Source organism: Hipposideros armiger, unplaced genomic scaffold, assembly GCF_001890085.2.
Source record: "Hipposideros armiger isolate ML-2016 unplaced genomic scaffold, ASM189008v1 scaffold_280, whole genome shotgun sequence".
Lineage (NCBI taxonomy): Eukaryota > Metazoa > Chordata > Mammalia > Chiroptera > Hipposideridae > Hipposideros > Hipposideros armiger.
In genome coordinates, this window is record NW_017731630.1 from 1,237,800 (window position 1) to 1,255,323 (window position 17,524).

General features: G+C 63.8%; 2 protein-coding genes across 6 annotated transcripts in view; one reads left to right on the top strand and one right to left on the bottom strand.

Moving 5' to 3' along the window:
- LOC109390825 (maestro heat-like repeat family member 5) overlaps window positions 1-4,028 on the top strand; it is a 52,188-nt gene extending 48,160 nt beyond the window's left edge. Inside the window, exons 27-32 of the mRNA XM_019657774.1 lie at window positions 1,330-1,510; window positions 2,083-2,238; window positions 2,965-3,087; window positions 3,232-3,334; window positions 3,575-3,649; window positions 3,931-4,028. Coding sequence (XP_019513319.1) covers window positions 1,330-1,510; window positions 2,083-2,238; window positions 2,965-3,087; window positions 3,232-3,334; window positions 3,575-3,649; window positions 3,931-4,028 — 736 coding nt within the window. The remainder of the gene's footprint in view (window positions 1-1,329; window positions 1,511-2,082; window positions 2,239-2,964; window positions 3,088-3,231; window positions 3,335-3,574; window positions 3,650-3,930) is intronic.
- A 2,853-nt stretch (window positions 4,029-6,881) lies between these two features.
- PTP4A3 (protein tyrosine phosphatase 4A3) lies at window positions 6,882-17,082 on the bottom strand. Of its 5 annotated transcripts, XM_019657902.1 has the most exons (8): window positions 16,803-17,071; window positions 16,345-16,515; window positions 13,147-14,094; window positions 11,260-11,352; window positions 9,146-9,276; window positions 8,451-8,525; window positions 7,772-7,827; window positions 6,882-7,486 (listed from the first exon to the last, which is right to left on the bottom strand). In XM_019657902.1, the coding sequence occupies exons 3-8, from the start codon at window positions 13,249-13,251 to the stop codon at window positions 7,029-7,031; spliced, it is 918 nt and encodes a 305-aa protein (XP_019513447.1). In that variant the 5' UTR covers window positions 13,252-14,094; window positions 16,345-16,515; window positions 16,803-17,071; the 3' UTR covers window positions 6,882-7,028. The 5 variants fall into 5 exon arrangements, with proteins under 5 accessions (XP_019513447.1, XP_019513446.1, XP_019513448.1 ...); XM_019657901.1 differs by lacking the exon at window positions 16,345-16,515; XM_019657903.1 differs by lacking the exons at window positions 11,260-11,352; window positions 16,345-16,515 and having other exon boundaries at window positions 16,803-17,082.
- Between the last annotated feature and the right edge of the window lie 442 nt (window positions 17,083-17,524).

Genomic DNA, 17,524 nt, shown 5'->3' on the forward strand with positions numbered 1-17,524 from the left:
CTTGGGGTGTCCAGTCAGTCAAATCCCACAGTACGCCCAGCGTCCAACCCCTTCTCCCACTTCACAGCTGCCCCCACTGAAGCCACCAGCATCCGCCCTCCCACCATTGCAGCCCCCTCCCTGGTTCCTTTCTCCTCCTCAGTGCATCCCCCTCCCACCCCCACCGCAAGCCAGTGAGCTCCTGTGACGAAGTGACTAGTCTCCATGGCCCACAAATGGCAGGTGTGCTCCTACCCAGGGCTTTTGTCCGCAGGGCTCGCTCTGCAGCAACGCTCTTCCAGCGCCTTTTTGCAAGAACTTGCTCAGCTGTCACCTTCTCAGTGACATCTTTCCTGATCTTACAGTTTTATAACAACCACCACTGCCACCTCTGCGCCGGCCTGTTCCACCCGCACCGCCCCTGCTGCTTTATCGTCCCTCCTATCACTCGTCCCCTTCGAACACACACCGTGTTTTGCGTTCAGTGTAGTTTCTGGTTCTTCCCATTAGAATTCCCTTCTGTCACGCTGTCCCACTGCTGGCTGCGCCCAGTAGATGCTCAGAAAGTGGTCGTTGTTGTTAAATGATTTCACTTGCTGAAAACGAATTTAAGGTTGTAAAACCAATCAGAGCTTAGGAAGCCGAGGAAGTTGCCTGTAGCTTGTTTAAAAGTTGTAAAAAGTCACCCTGGTTTGCACATAAGTCGCCGATAAGATGGCAGGAAACATCCCGACACGCTGATTTCCCACAGTTCATCTAAACATCCCAGGAACGCACTGCAAGCAAGTGGAACAGACAGAATTGGCCAAAATGAATTCAGTGTTCTTGTTTTTTAAGTGGTATAAAAATGGAAAATGGCCACTGGTGCACCAAACTCCCTGTGATGTGAGAAACCAGTGGCTCCAGTATATGACGGCTGACCACCCCCTGTCTCATCCAGCCCCCCCAGGTCCCGTCTGAACCACGGGGAGGCCAGGAATGGGGGTGAAGGCAGGGTGGGTGGAGAAAGACATGGTCTCCAGACTTAGTGAGGGGTCCTCTGGCTGTCATGGGGACAGGAGAAGGAAGGACTCGGGAGCCAACGAGCACGGGGTTAATACTGCCTTGACCCCAGGAGGACCTGAGGGGGCTGAGACGACAGCCCTGTCCAGGGCACTCAGCGCCTGGTATGCAGACAAGGGCTGGAGCACAGTCCCTGTTGTGGGGACCCCAGCAGGGTCGGGGAACAATGCTGGGCAGGAATTCGGGGACAGTGCAGGCGCCCAGGCCAGGACAGGGACCTGGGGAGGGACAGTGCAGGAAGAACCTAAGGCTGTGTTTGGTGGCCTCATCCCACTGCCCCCGCCCTCCCCAGGGAAGCCTGCTCCGCGGACAGCTGCCACGCCTCCTCAACGGCTTCTTCCAGAAGAATGAGCCGGTGGTGGAGCTCATCATGGGCACCGTGTCAGACGTGCTGCACCGCCTGGGCGCCTGTGGTGTGGGGGTCCAGTGCCTCAGCGTCGCCATCAACGCCCGCTCCTTCTTTGATGACGTGAGTGTGCCCCGGGCCGGGGCAGGGCAACCCCTACTCATGACCCTCCTGGGGCCCCCTTCCTCAAAGGCAGAGAGGACCCCAGCCACCCTCCAACTAGGGTGGGAGATGGAGGTCCAGGGGAGCCACCTGGGTGTGTGCCACGCAGGTGGGCCGGGGCGGGTGAGTGGGCGCCTGGTGTCACACGGTCCTCTCCACGTGGCTGAATCAGCACTGGCGTTCAGTCTCCAATCCCACTGGGTCCTCGCCTTCCTGACGGGTCTGAGTGTTTACAAGGACTGTTTTCCCTTCCCTGGAAAATTAGGGGACAAGTCCCACCCCCAACTGCACATGTGACACTTGGGTCGTCAGGGTGTGATTGTGAGTGTGAGAGAGAGATGATTTTAGGTCCTCGAGGGTGCCTGGGACCAAGCCTGGGAGCTGTGTCTGGAGAGGAGCCCTGAGCCTGGGTCAAGGGGTCCTGCAGCAGGAACTGAGCCCCATCCCCACGATGGGGTGCGGGGTCCCAAATTAGGTGGAGGTGGGGACCCCCCAGGCCGGTTTGGCCGTGGCTCCCAGCCCCTGTCTTGCAGGAGCGCGACAGGATCCGGGCAGCGGCCATGGCACTGTTTGGGGACCTGGTGGCAACGATGGCAGGCAAGGAGCCAAGCAGCCTGCGAACCCAGGTGTACCAGAGCATGGTGCCCCTGCTTCTGCACCTGAAGGACCGCTGTCCGGCAGTCATCACGGTCAGTGCCCGCTTGGCGGGGGGCCCACGGGGGGCCACGGGGTCAGGAGGCTGGGGGTCTGCAGATGGCAGGAGTGCTGCCTCAGCAGTGGGATCCCCTAGGGCAGCGGGTTCGGCTCCTGCATTGGTTCCCCTCTCCACGGTCCGCCTGCCTCCCCATGTGCGTGTGCACCCACAAACACAAGCACAAAATCATCTGCCCTCCCGTGCGCATGCACGCACACACGCACGCGTGCACATGTGCAGCTGTGCCATCTGTGTGGGCAGAACCTAGTCTGTTCTGCTCACTGCTGTGGCCCCAGCACCCGGCACATGGTGGGGGCTCAGGTTGTTCATTAAACCCGTTGAAATGTGGATTGAGCCCTACTGTGTGCCAGCCCTGCTATGTGCCAGCCCTACTATGTGCCAGTCTGTGACCCACTCCCAGACCACTAAGACACAGGTTGGCCTTCCCGGGGGATCCCACCATCAGGAAGATGGACATTAAGCGGCCAGTTCCAAAACAAGCCAAAGGGCTGCCTTCAGTTCAGCCTGAGCCCCCAGTGCTGCAGCCAGGGGGCGGGGCTTCCCCAGGGGCCAATGAGGAGGAGCAGAGGGTGGGTTAGAGAGCGACGGAGGAGGAGACTCAGGCAAAAGGAGGGTCCGCGGTGGGAAGGCGCCGGGTTGGCTGCACCAGCCCCACAGGTGGTCCTCCAGCTCAGAGACCCCTCCCCTGCCGCACCTGCAGCAGGCCAAGTTCGCCTTCTACCGCTGCGCGGTGCTGCTCCATTGGCCGCTGCAGCACACCCTCTTCTGCTCGCTGGCCTGGGAGAGGAGCATCAGTGCCCGCCACTTCCTCTGGACCTGCCTGGTGAGGGGCCTGGGGCATGGCCGGGGACACTAGGCTGCAGCTGGGAAGTGGAGGCAGGGCAGGGGAGCTGGTCCGCGGTCGCTCCAGGGCCAGCCCCCTGGCCCCAGCGAGTGATGAGTGACAGGTGCGCTGTCCTCCTGCCAGATGACCCACAGCCAGGAGAAGTTCAGCATCCACTTGGCACAGGCTCTCAGCCACCTGCACAGCCCCCATCACCACATCAGGACCTGGGCAGCACTCTTCATAGGTGACCGGGGCTGGCGGAGCTTGGGGAGCCCCCAGACCTGCCCTGCCTGAGCACCCTGACCCTCCCAGGCCCTGGTCCACCTGCTACACCTGCCACACCACTGCACCTGGAGCTCAGGGCCCACTGGCAAGAGAAGGTGGTGGGTGAGGGGGCCTTGGAGGGGCGCAAGTGGGTCTGAGCCCCTCTAAGAAGACAGGGCCCCCATCCTCTGGCCAGCATGCTTCTCCGTCTGTCATGCAGGTTACACCATCTGCTACCACCCCCAGGCAGTGTCCCAGATGCTGAATGACGCCGACAGGAAGCTGCTGCTCTGCAGTAAGCAGCCCCCCCCCACCATCCACACCCTGCCACACACTTTGGGCACCTGTGAGAGGGACCTCACTTACTCCACCTGAGGCTCCAATAGTCAGGCTCCCAAGCGTGAGGAGCCGTGAGGGGGTGGGGTGGGGACAGGAGGCCCCCCAGGTCTGGAAGGCAGAGGAGGTAGGGCCTGGGCCCGTCCTGCGACCCTCCCCACCCCAGGGAGCATGCCCCCTCTCCTGCCTGGGTCGGGCTGTGGGGTCACCTCTGACTGACTGGTCCCTTCTCTCCTGAAGCTTTCGAAGATCTCAAAAAAGACCCGGAGCCTGGCCTCCGGGAATTCGCCACCAAGCAGTTCTGCTTCCTTCAGCAGGTGGCAGCCAGACCCCAGTGACCCCCAGCCATCCTCCCCACCCTCCTCCGTGCCCACCGCTCGGTCAGCCCTGCCCTGTCTGCACAGAGCTTGGTTGCATAACATGTTTCCATTTGAAAGAAAGATCTAGATTCAACAAAGAATCCTCACACCTGTTGCCTCCCTGCTCACGCTCCCGTGGGCCCCCAGGGGACCGAGGCCAGCCCAGGAGACACTGGCAGGACTAGGGGACAGGGTCAGGCCCACGATGTGGGGCAGAGCAGGCCGGGTCCCCCAGAGACAAACTGTAAAATCTGTATGAGTCTCTGCAAATGACAGACCCTCCACTGGTGGAGGTCAGGTAGACTGCATTGGTCGGAGCCCAAGCCACAGCCTGCCCCTGTCCTGGGCACTGAGAGGGCACTGCAGGGGCAGCATTTGCCCTGGGGCGCATGGTTGAACGGAGCCATTCGCCAAGTCACCCCCACAGTCTCCAGCTCGGAGCTCTGTAGTCGCTGAGCAGCTGACAAGGGGTCGCTTAGCTGGTCTCCCTCCACCCTCACCTCTGTCCTCCTGAGTCCAGTCAGGGCTGGCACCCGGGTTGGCAGCAGAACCAGCCTGGGCCCAGAATCAGACCTTCCCAGTGGGGCCTGACCCACCTCGATGAGCTGTGCGGCCTCAGCTGCAGAATGGGTAGTGAGACCTTCCTCCTAAGGCCCCTCGGAGGGCTGAGCCCAGAGAAGGTCCCTTCCCGGCAGGGTCCCCAGTTCCCCCCGGCGCCACCTGGAGACCCCCCTGACCTTCAGCCGGCCCTTCCCCCCTCAGCGCTGGTTTTCCCGTATGTGAAATGGGCACATGGGCCCTTCCCTGGCCTCGCCCCCAGCTGTCTCTCTCGGGACCAGCCCAGCCGGCCGGTCCTCCAACACATCCTCCCGCCCAGCCTGCCCGCCCGCCTCCTCTCCAGCGTCCACACTGACCCCGCCACGCTTCACTCGGGCCACTCCTGTCCCTGCCGACCCTCCCCACCCTCACCCACCTCCACACCGCCCTGTTCTTCAAGGACCAGCCTACGTGTCACCCGTCCTCAGTCCTTCCTAAGGCTGGGCGCGCCCTCCCTTACACGAGACGGCCTCCTAGCCGGCCACCCCCACCCCCACAGACCGTGAGCCCATCGGGGCTGGCACCGGGGAGGCCCCACACTAGGATGGTGGGTTGAACAATACAGCAACCTTCATGGACCACGCACAGTTACTTGTTTTTTCAGACGTGGTCGGGGGACGGAGGAAATGGCCACTTGGTAGAGCTGGCAGCCCCTTCTCCACCCGGGAGCCCAGAGGAGGAGGGGCTGTGGGGTGACTGTGCCTTCACGGGCCCTATCTTGTCCCCTGACCTCCATGGGCGCCCACCGATCCTCCTTTACTCCAACCCCTGGCTGGGGGTAGGGGTGTGCTCCTTCAGGACCAAGGGGTTGGGGAGGAGGGTCCCCTTGGTCCACCCTAGTGGGTGTGGTCTGGGTGGGGACGCCCTCTCCCCTTAAAGGGGAGCTTCCACGGTCTCACCCGTCAGCTGCCCTCCGGTCCATTCTCCAGAAAGTGTGGTTTAGTCAAAGCTTGGAGCTGGGTGGGCCTGGACCCAATGGGTTCCTGGAGCCGACAGTGACTGGACAAGACTCTCAGAGAAGCTGAGTCTGCTAGAGCGAGGGAAGGGAGGGGTCAAGTCCTACCTAGCAGGGCGGCTGGGCTCCAGAGCCAGGCACATGGGACCTGCCCCATTAAGGGCCCCAGTGGTAACAGTTCACTGCCAGGCCGGCCACCAAGCCGGCGACAGAGACCCAGCCTGTGTCCCACTGGCCATCCACCCAGGGCCATTAGCAAGGCACAGCCCACCCAAGCCACCCAGGGCCCATCCTTCAAGTACTAGCGGAATGGGCCCCGGGGGTGGGGGACGCCTGCCTCAGGGGACATGAGTCTCAGCGAATGCCTTAAGCGTGCCCCAGGCACGAGGCTCCCCCTTCCTGGGAAAAGCAGCTGGATGAGCCTCTATCCCAGAGTGGGTGTGGGCGTGGGTGTAAGGTGGGATGGGAGGAGGGGCCGCCGGCAGGCAGATGCAGGTGGGGGGTGGCCTGGACACAGGGCCCGGGGGTCCCAGCAACTGGGAGACGGGTCAGTAAAGACCTCTGGGTGGTGTCCAACGGTGAGTGACAGTGCCTGGGCGACGGGACCCTGGGGCCGACCAACGCCCCGCCCCCGTCTCTCCACTCCCACCCACCCTGCCAGCCCTCCTCCCAACTGTGCCCCCGCCCTGCAGGCCCCCTTTCCTCTGCCCAGGGTGGGCCGGCCCCCAGCTCTGCGAGACCCACACACAGGAGCATGGAGTGTGGCAAGCCGTGCCCTCAGATAGGCCAGAGCCACCTCCTACACACTCAGACCCACTCACACTCAGGTGCCCGGGTCACCTGTGCCCCTCTGGCCTCCCGTCCCCGCCCTGGACTGATGGGATGGCGTGTCCCAACCTGAGCTGAGTCAGCCACCATCACCCACTCCCTTCTCTGCTTCTCGAAGACTGAGATAAGGACACCTGGTGGGGGCAGGATAGGAGGCCGCCCCGCTGGACACAAGGCCCCAAGGAATTATCACGTGAACCCCACCCTGGTCCTGCAGAGGCGCAGTGCTGGTGGCCCAACTTCTCCTGCTAATGTCCCAGCTCCCAAAACACCAACATGGCAACTGGCGGAGCCCTACTCCTGCTGAATGAGGACATGCCCTGTCCTGAAACCAGGGGTGCAGGGACCCAGCACGGACAGCAGGGGGAGCCCCAGTGCAGCCAGTGGGTCCTGGGCAGCGGCCTCCTGGGCCCCGCCCCAATCCCAAGCCCTGCACCCACTCTTAGAGCACACACAGCCCAAGTTCTGTTTTATTGCCTTCGAGTGTCCAGAACATCTGACTTCCCCCAGGCACAACTTAAGGTGCCAAGAGCAGGTCAGGAGGAGGGGCCACAGAGGAGGGGTCAGGCCCAGTGGTTAAAAAGTACACCTGCCCCCCTTCAACAAATGGGCCAGACAGGAGAGTTGCCGGGGGTGGTGCAGACAGGGTGATGGCAGGGAGGCCAGAGACAGGGCCCCCAACTAGCCTCAGAGAGACACACACAGGGCACGGTGACAGAGACCTGGGGCATGGGGACAAAGGGAAGGATGAGTCTAAAAAGAGGCAGACGCGGGCAGACGGAGACACAGGGAGGGAGAGAGTGACAGCAGAGGGCGCGCGAGAGGAGCTGGACCCCTGGAGGCAGGTGCACTGTGCTGGGGAGAAAGGCGAGATGGAGGCCCGGAGGCCTGGAGGCCCCTGCTGGGAGGGCCCCACGGGCCGGCGGCTGAGGTCCTGAGCTACATGACACAGCATCTGGTCTTGTGCGCGTGAGGGTCTCTGAACCGCAGTCTCTGTTTGGGCCGGTATTTTTCCAGGTAGGTGAGCTGTTTACTGTTGATGGCTCCACGTCGCTTCCTGGGGAGATGGGACAGGGTGGGGGTCAGGTGGGACCCGGGCTTGGTCACCTGCCCGTTGGAGGCTGGAGGCCCAGGAGTCCAGCAGGGCTGGAGCGGTTGGTCCTCGTGGTCCCCAGAGCCCATCCTGCCTCGCCTGAGCTGTTGGCATTGCCAGGGTCACCCTTCCCAGTCACCTGCTGTCGCCCCTGATGGCCTTCAATTCACCTGGCTAGCACCTCCTCCAGGCTGACTCCCTGATCTCCTTACCCCCATGGTCCCCACCCTCCCAAGGCCCCATGTTTACCTGGGTGCCACCCCACCCCGAGGCCATGGGCTGCTGGAGGACCACCGAGGTGAGGCCTGGGAGGAAGGGAGGGCGGTGAGGAGGGGGCGGGCCTCAGGTGCTGTGCAGGGGGGCACCCAGGGCTGCCCACCAAGCACGGCTGGAGGGCATCCCTCCCTGCCCAAGACCTCAGGTGTGGGCACGCACTTGAAATGTGGGCAGAAGAGACACACGTGTCTGCCAGGCAAAGCTTGGCTCCACCCTGGTTTTCTGGCAAAGCTGGCAGTGGGGCTGCCGCCACTGCCAGTGACATGACCGGGGACACGCCTGTGTGGTTTTCAGTCGCAGGGTGGGAGCCCGCTCATTACGGCAGCACAGCCCAGCCCGTCCTGACTCACATGACCTCAGGCTGAGAGAACCACAGCCTCCCTCACTACACTGCCTGCCCCAGGAGCAGGCTACACGGGGACCAGTCCTCACTCAGGACCAGGCGGCCTAGCCGGGGGCCTTCATGGCCTGGAGGGTGCATGCGATTGGGGGACACCTCAGAGGACACCCCAAGGCCCAGGGTCAGGAATGCCCGCTGACAGGGTGCCAGGCCGCTGCAGGGTGGCCAGCCCTCTTAAACCCAGACCCCCAAGAGCTCATCAACCGCCCACTGCCCTGCCCCCACCCCACCCCCCACCAGCCGGCCACTCACTGTCGGATGAACTGAATGGCGTCTTCATATTTCATTCCGCTCTCGATGAGGGCCAGTGCCACGAGGACCGGAGCCCTGGGGACAGACAGCAGGGTCATCCGAGCCTCTGCACCCCCACCCCTCCCGACAGGCCACCTGTTAAAGACGCAGGGCCTATGCCTTCACCCGTCACCACAGGGCCACTCAGAGCCCCCCAGGGCCCTTCCCTCCCCTGTGGAGGCTGCAGGCTCAGAGCTCAGCCCGACCACCTGGGTCCAAGTCTGGTTCCCTCCTAGCCTTGCTGTGTGACCTCGGGTGCACCAGGCAACCTCTCTACTTGGCTCAGGTCTGGCCCTGGATAAGAGCTTGATACTGGGCTATCAACCCCACCTGGCCGGTTTTCTCTCTGCAAACCTGGGTTGTTTTAGTGAAACCTGGGCTGTTTGGTGGGGATGGGGTCTTGGTGTCTGGGACGGTCGGGGCTGGCAGCTAGCTACTTCCTGCTCAAGTGTAGGGACAAAGTTGCAACCATAGCCGGAGGGAGTAGGGTCAGACCTCAGGAAGGACTTCCTCCCTGCGAGGCTGTGGAGGCCCATGTCCGGGAACTCGCTGGAAGGAGGTCATGTGTGATGTGGGTTCAGCACCCACCTCCGCGAGCAAGTCAGTCCACAAGAACCCCAAGTTCCAGCAAACCCCGCCCTGCCCCACCGACTCACCGTCCCAGGCCCGCCACGCAGTGCACAGCCACGCAGCTGCCGGGGTCATCGCAGAACTTGGCCTTCAGCAGACTCAGCCAGTCCTCCACGACCTTGCCAGGTGGGGGCGCCCCATCGTCAAATGGCCAGTCCTGCAGAGGGAAGCGGACGGTGAGGACCCCCGTGCTGAAGGTGGGTGGACAGGCAGGGCCCAGGCCAGCCTGGGCTCCCACAAGGTCAGGGCACTCTGAGAAGCACAGAGGATGCCAAGAGCCCACGAGGGTGAGGGGTAGCGGGCACCAGGGCAGAAAGTTGGCTGGGCACGTGACGGCCGGGCTGCCTGTCATCCTCTCCTGCTCACCTCAGCTGTCCCTTCTCCAGGAAGCCTTCCCGGAATACGCTGTCCTTCCTTTGGGGAGCCTTACTCCCCGTCAGCCTGCTGTGACTCTGGGATCACTGACTGGCCCCCCTCCACCTGAGAGGTTCTGGGTCAGCAGGCTCTAGGGGTCTGGTCCATGGACGTAATCTGTGTCCCCAGCCCTCAGCACGGCCTGGCCCGGTGACAGGGAAGACGTGGAGGAAGTGCTACAGGGCGAGGCCCATCATTCTGTAGCAGTCAGTTACAGCTGGGACCTTTCCAGAAGTTCCCAGTGGTTAATTTGGTTTTGAAAATCATCCGTGCTGCCCACCGCCCCCCCCACCAACACACCCAGCGCCCTGGGAGGGGTGAGGTGAGCCCTCGGAGAAGGGCCCAGCCCAGGGCGCTGCGTGAGGACAGAGACACTTAAGTCCCGGTGAAGCAGCTTCATGCGGGCAGAGGGGACTGCTCCAGGATTCGTGCCATTGGCCCCAGGGGTGAATCTACTCTGGCCGACCAGGGTCATCTACTCCCATCCCCCGTCTCCAGATACAGCAGCGCCTGGCTGAGCCCCGTCGGCCTGGCTGCCTCACATCTAACCCAGATCCGTCCTGCTGCAGTGGCAGAAGAGAAGCCACCGCCTCCCTGTGCTAAGTGGCGCCAGACACGCTGTTATCTCAAGTCCTTCCAACCGCCCACGCTTTTCAGGTGAGGACCTGAGGCCACAGGTGGGGTTCGGGCCAGGCCTGTCTGAGTCCAAAGCTCCCGCTCCGGCCACTCCACACGGCCGAGCAGAGGTTCTGAACAGTGACACCTGCCAATGACAGGGTCCTCGCATGAAGAGGAGTAACTAAGGGTTCCTCTGATGCCGAGCGGGGTGGGGATGACTGGGCACCCTTCGTGCCTCCAGCCGGAGTCTGGCAGCCCTGCGCTAGGGAAGCCCCACGAGACCCTCCAACAGGGACACGGCAGCACAGCTGGACACAGGTCCCCAGGGCCAGGGGCCAAGGAAACAGCCCCGAGCGTTCCTCCCCGCAGCCTCCACAGACAGCCTCCCCAGGGACCCGCCAGGTGCACCAGCCCCACGCTCTCGGCAACACCTGCTGCCCAGCGACGGGGCCCCAGACACAGGCAGCAAGGGACTGAGATGGGGCCTCTCAGACAGACCCAGACACAGAGGAGCCGCCAGGAGCCACCCGGGTCCCTGCTCGGCTCCGCACTCACGCGCAGACCTTGGGTGGCCACTGAGGCTCAAGCCACCTGCACAGCAAGGCCACGTCCCCACCTGGCAGGGCTGTTGGGGTCAGAGCCCCAGCCCCTGATGGGGGAGCACCCCTGGAGGGGGTATTATTACTAAAATGCCACTCGCTGGGCAGTCCCAGGTCTGCCGCAGTCTGGCTGTGGCCTCAGAGAGCCAATGAGCCCAGCCTCGGTTTCCCCACAACAGAGCTATACGGGGAGACTGTCCTGAGGCCGAGAAGCTGTGGTGTCTGCCAGCCCTGGCACACGGGAGGGCCTGGCTGCGTGAGCCGGGGCTGTGCCAGTGAGCACAGCATGTGGTCCCAGCTCCTGGGACAAGCACACTGCTCTAGAGGTGGAAGGACGCTGTCCAGGGAGGTGACACCCTCCAGGTACCACAGCCCAATGCCTGGCCTCCTCAAGGTATGTCCAAACACACACGAGACCGCAGCACAGACATGGCCACACGTGCCCGCCTCACAACGCTCTCAGGCCAAGAGCCCCCGTCCCCGCGGCAGCGGCACCACGCAGCCCTCACCACAACGGTGATGCCATCCTTCTCCAGCGGGGCCTTGTCGTAGGTCACGTCACACACTCGCACCACAGTGGTGGCCCCGTACTTCTTCAGGTCCTGGCAGGGAGGGAGAAGGCGGGACTGGACTGGGGCTGCAGGGCTCAGGAGTGGGGACCCCCTGACCAGGGTCCCCACGGCAGGGCTGTGCCCCACTCAGTAAGACAGGAAGGGCAACGCAGAGCGGGAACCGCCATGGCGGACTTCTGGGCTCCATCACTTTCCTGACGCTTCTGCGGCCGCTGTGCCTTGGCCCACCCAGCACATCGCCTCCCTCCTCTTGGGCGCTCAGCACCCGGGAAGACCCCATTTTTCAGACAAAGCTCCTGGGTCCCCAGGCAGAGACAGGACACCGCCAGCCCACACGTGGGCCCGGCGTGACCCCCGCTCTGAGCAGCCCTTCCAGCCAAGGGGCATGTCCAGACCCCACGCTGCGGCCTTCAGCCTGGGAGGGGCAGGTCTCCGTGGGCAGCGGCACCTCCGAGGGAGGAGAGCAGGCACACGCTGAGGTGGCAGCGGAAGGAGCCAGGCCCTGCACACCAGCAGGGAAGCCCCAGGCTACCAGGGAAAGGTCAGGGTAGTTCACAGCCAGGCCCAGGATATTTATACCCATCGTGGAGGGGGCTGGGGGGTCCCCTCCACCAGCCACGTGCGGGGGCTGCTCCCACCCCCACCTGCTCCCAGCAGCTATTTTGGGGGTGGTGAGGAATCGGCCGCTGGACCTGGCTTGTCATGTGACAGGGACACCGCACACAGTGAGGGCAGAACAGAGCTTCTCTGAGAATTCAGGCGCGGGGCTCTGAGACTGGGGGGACGCCAAGATCCCGCTGTGCCTTCAGCAGGGGGTGCTGCCACCCAACCCAAGTCTGAGCCCTGACCCTGGTCACAGGCTGAGCGCTGCGCTCAGTCTCCTCCCAAATCCTACTATTACCTCAAGGGTCTCAGCTGTGAGGGGGACAAGCCCTCTTCTGCAGAACACCTGGCTTAGTGTCCAGGGTCCAGGCCTCCTGAGGGCAGAGGCCCCGCTGCCGCCCTCTATGCAGTTTTCAAGGTCCTCTCATGCCCGGGTCCCTGTTTAATTATGACAAGCACCCACAGGGGCTTATGTCATGTTGTAAAGAGAAGGGGCTGAGGAACTGAGGCCACAAACGTCCCTAGACACAGCCACAGGCTCTGCAAACAGCATCCTACCAGGCCGTGAGGGGAGCTGCAGGCTCTGCGGACATATCTGGTCACATCCGCTGGGGCTACGAGCAGCACGCATCTGCCCGCTGACTCTCCAGGGTACAGTGGTCACCCTCTCCTGTGGCCAGCTCAGACCCTCGCCGAGCCCCTCCTCCTACAGACATCTGCACCCTGAAGCCTATTCTAACCAGTGGTCGCCCCCAGGGTCCTTGGGCTTCCCGCAGGGGGGAGCTGGATGTGGAACTGGCCATGGTGCTGGCCTCCATGCCAGCTCCCCACCTGCCTCCAGCCTGTTTCAGGCTGTTTCAGCCGCCGTTCCTCACCTAGGGGTTCCTCCCCTTCCTTTCTGCTCAGCCTCTGCAGAGGCCAAGCAGCCAGCAAAGGACTCAGACCAATGCCCACTGCTCCTCCTAGCTCTGAACCAGCCTCTGTTCACGCAATGAGGAGTCCACCTGCCCACCTGTTGGCACCCAGGGACCCCGGCTGATCCCCCAGCAGCCCTCACCCCCGAGCTCCCCAGGTCACTCTCCTGTCCCCTCTTCGGGGCTCCTGTCACCAGGGCGACATTTTCGCCCACGAGTGCAGAACTTGGGTTGAGAGCTACAGATCTCTCTCGGGAGGCTGAGGGCGGTGTGGCCTGGTTTGCTGGCTACCTTCCAGCCCACTCACCTGGATGAAGGTGCTAAGGGTGGCGTTGGTGGGGTTGTGCGTGATGAGGAAGCGCATGTTCTTGTAGCTGACCTCCACGGGGGCCGGCCGGTTCATGCGTGCCATGGCTCTCCCCACGACGGGACTGGAGACACGGATGGGAAGAGCCCCCCAACCCCCCCGATGGGAGAACGGGATCCCTGTGCTTGTCCAAGAGAGGAAATGTTTTAAAAAACCTGCCCCCCACACCCCGCACAAATATTGTGCAAATAGTTGGGAAGGGGGAGGACGCTGACTGGCGCGTGGAGAGTTAAAAGAGAAAACCCAACTCTGAAAAACAAAAGGAAGACACAGCCCCCCAGAAGTCAAACAGGCCCGTCCAGGTTCCTGCCTCTCAGAGACAAATAATTATAAGGGGTCGAAAACAAAAATAACAACCAAAAAACTCAGCAAAGAAAATCTTAAAAAGCCCAAAGTAAATCTGGCCGTCGTGGCCGCGTCTGGCACTGTCAGCACTGTTCTGTCACTGGGGACGCCCTCTCTACTTTGGGGGCTGGGCAGATGGCCCCCTTCACTCAATGGCAGGCCCCAAAGACCAAAAACAAAACAAAACAAAACAAAACAAAAAAAAACACCGAACTTGAACTGAACCAACAGGGCCGCCTTGGAGTGGGGGTCACAGGCGGCGGCCGTGGCGGGCAGGCAGGCAACTCTGAAGCACGGGCCCCTGTCACGTTACCCCATCGGGGTACGGCGAGTCCTGGTAGGACGCAGGGGGCTCAGGCAGCCCCCGGCGGGGCGGTGGAGGCCATTGGCAGGTGAGGGCAATGGTGAAGGCCAGAGGTGCGGGGCCCTCCTCAGCAGCAGGCCGGGCGGCAGGCGCGGTGGCGATGCTGGGCACGGCAGCACTCAGAGCTGCCTCTCCAGGCCCTCTCCATGAATCCCAGGCCAGTCAGCGGCAGGCAACGTCTGGGGGCGGAGGAGAGAAGGAAATGAACAGAATAGCACTCACAGGGAGGCCCTGCCTTCTGCAAGGGCTTTCAGCCTGCCTGAACCCCACCATCACGGGGATGCCTGTCCCGGGGCCCTGCTGCAGTAGTGGGCCGAGGGAGTGCCCTCCTTGGGCCTCAGTTTTCCCATGTGGGAGCACAAGGAAGGACAGCTCCTTCAAGGGCTGACCCAGGGCTCTGAGGTGACTGAACAGCCCCCAGGACGGAGTGGAGAGGGACAAAGGGAAGGAGGGATTTTAGGGTCTCACACACACACACATCCTAAGGTAGAGGGAGCCCCAACACATGGATGTCCAGGCGGTCTGTGGTGACAGAGGCCTAGCATCCTGAGTCTGGCCCCCCTCCTGGGATAAGGAGACACCCCACCTACACCCCAGGATAGTCCCCCTGTCTGTGGAACTCTGAGCCCAGGTGACTCTGGGGCGGCCCGTCCTCAGGGACAGGGGTTCAGGCATGGAGGCCGAGGTGCTGGGTGCAGCGGGTAAGTGGAGGAAGGCCCCACTCACAGCCTTGAACCCCCATGAACGTCTCTCAGGAGCCCCGTGGGAACCTCTGGCTCCGGTCAGCGCCACCCTGGCATATTGTCTCTACCTTTCGCCCACAGGGCTCGCCAAGTACGAGGGTAAACATGCTAGGCTCTGCCCTCCGGGAGCTCAGAGGACCAGGACAGACCACAACAGCCAAAGGGCCAGCCGCCAGGCGCATGCCAAGGTAGTGCCAGCGCAGGTGGCCAGGAGCGGGGTCACTCTGTGACAGGGCCCTGGGAGTGACGCTGCTGGGCCACCGAGGCAGCCGTAAGCTCCTCCACACCTGTCTCCCCCTCTCTGGGCCCCAAGGTCCCAGGCCAGGGCCCAGCAGCAGCACCAGCCTCACTCCCTTGGGTACATCCCTGGCCTCAGTTTCCCCATCTACACAATGAGGGGCCAAACAAGATGCCCCCAAGGTCCCTCCAGCATGACCCAGTGGTCAGCAGACCCCTCCAGCCACTGGACTAGACACAAGCCCCGCGACCAGCACTCCCATCTGCTCGCCGGGCAAGGTTCTCCACGCCCCCACCCCTGCACCCCCTTGTCCAGCTGCCCACCGGGCAGGCTGGGCCCCTGGAGCCTCAGCCTGGATGCAGGAAGGGCCCAAGGCCTGGGACCCCAGGCGCCGAGGGGCCAGCTCCACCGCCACTCCTGGGCTTAGGGCAGGTGCCACATCTCACACCCTGCCCCTTGCCACGGTCCCAGGAGGGTTAAATGGGGGTGCGGGTCCCCAGGAGGTGGAAAAAGGCAGAGAGAAGGAAACCTGTCCTGGTTCGGCTGCCCAACCTGCCGTCCGAAAGCCAGCTTCTGCTGGGAGCCCAGGTGGGGAAAGGCAGCTTTGGGCACCCGCCAGCCAGCACACAAACACCTCTGCCTCCTGGGACAGCAGGGTGTCCCCGTGCGCACGTGTGTGTGTGTGTGTGTGTGTGTGTGTGTGTGTGTGTGTGTGTGTGTTTACCAGAAAGAAAGCAGAAAAGAAGGCCCAAGGAAGCCACAGGACACCAGGCCTCCCCTTGAGGGGCTCACCGTCACCTCGCCACCCACAGCCACTGAGCACCTGGGGAGACCCTGTGGGCAGCAGCAGATGGCATGGCTCTGCTGCCCAGTATCCCTGGGCAGGTCCTCAGGGCACAGGGTTGCGGGGCAGGCGGGGACCCAGAGCCACCCCACACCACTGCCCACCTGAGCCTGAAGTTGCCATTTGTCGGTGGGGTCAAGGGTTAGAATGGCTGGCCTCAGAATCGGGTCAGGGGCCTGGGCCAAGGTTGGACCAAGGTCACGGCCCAGGCTGGGGTCTTGCCACACACCCCACTGTCTCTGCAGAGTCTGGGTCTCCCAGCCCCAGGTGGGAGCCAACAGTGATTCCCACACTTCCTGGGGCACCCACGTGACTCAACCAGGCCTGGCTGTCCCCAGGAAGGGGCCTCCCTCCTCGCCACACGGCCTCAGTGAGGTCCCTGAGCAGGGTCCTCAGGCAAGGCTGACCCAAGTCCACCAGCCCCACCCCCATGCGCACCCCGCTTGCCACAGGAGCCCCATGCCCTTCCCTCTGGCTTTCCTGCCACTGCTCCCCATCCCCGCTCCTAGGACCCCAGCTGGCCTCCACCCACCCGTGGGCACCGAGCTGTCTGCATGTCCAAAACCACCATCCTTTAGAGACCCCGTAGGGAAGGCCTCCTCACCGCCCGGGCTGCAGAGGAGCGAACAGACCAGGAAGAGCTAGCGGACCTTCTCCGGGCCCTGAGCAGGCCAGGGAAGCGCTCCCGGCGGGGTTCCTCGGGCTCAAGCCCAGTTTACGGAGGAGGACACTGAGGTTCAGGGAGGCTGCCGCCCTCATCCCTGGTCGCGGATGGCTAAGGAACCAGCAAGAGTTTGAATCCGGAGGGTTTCCGAGCTCGGCATGAACGGGGGAAGGCTGGAGGACGAGGGCTCCGTGGGGGTCCCGGGAGAGCCAAGGCGCGGTCACGGGAGCGCAGCGAGCAGGGTTGGCCCGAGGGGGCTCAGGTGGGGGCCGCCTTGTCCCGAGATGGGGGCGCCTGGGACGCGCGTCGGCGGACTCCAAGGGGTGCGGCCGCCTCCCCGGGGCGGGGCTGGGGTCCTCCCGGCACGCCCCCCGCCCACCCCGCGGCGACCCGCTCACCCGCGCGCGCCGTCGTCCCGCCGCCGCCTCCATCCGCGCGGGGCCAGACCGGAGCGAGGCTGGGGGACCCCGAGTGCGCGGCGCCGGCGGCCCGCGGACGCTCTGCCGGCCCCGCGGCCGAGAGCTATTTATAGCGCCCGGGCATCACGTGGGCGGGGTGGCCGGTGACCGGCAGGCGACCCGGCTTGTTGTGGCTCCCACACCTGCTGCCTAAATATAACCGCGGGCCCGCCGCGCCCGGCAAACAAAGGGGCGGTGGAGGGCCGGGCGCGGAGGAAGCGCCGCGGAGGAAGGGGCGATGCGAGGGGAGGGCCCTGGCCGCCGCGGGGCGGGGCCCCTGGGGGCCGACGCGCCGCCTCCCCGCGCCCGTGCGCGCGCCGCCCTGCAGCCCTCGGGGGCTCCCCGTGGCCCCGTAGCACAGGAAGGCGCCCCGCAGCAAGGGGGCTGCAGGGGGAGAAGCGCGCTCCCAGTGGAACCCGAGCGCAGGTCGCGGCCTGGACCGAGCGCTCCCCGCGCTGAACATGGAAAGGGAGGTGCCCGTGGCCCGGGTGGGTTTCCGACGCCGACACCCCCAGGGTGACGGTCACCGGCCTTGCCCGGCTCTGACGTCAGCCTGCACAGACTCCGGCCTCAGGCTGAGGACCCTCCACTTCCTCAGCACCTACTGTGTGCCGGACACTGCTGCCCCTCCCTGAACCCTCAGGGCACCCGGGGAGGGAGCC

Coding starts and splice junctions, on each gene's coding strand:
- PTP4A3 (XM_019657901.1), bottom strand. CDS start 13,251: ATGGCACGCATGAACCGGCCGGCCCCCGTGGAGGTCAGCTACAAGAAC. Junction 8,526..9,145: donor TGCGTGGCGGGCCTGGGACG/GTGAGTCGGTGG, acceptor GTCTGTCCCCAG/GGCTCCGGTCCTCGTGGCAC. Junction 7,487..7,771: donor CGGGGTGGGGTGGCACCCAG/GTAAACATGGGG, acceptor CCATCTCCCCAG/GAAGCGACGTGGAGCCATCA.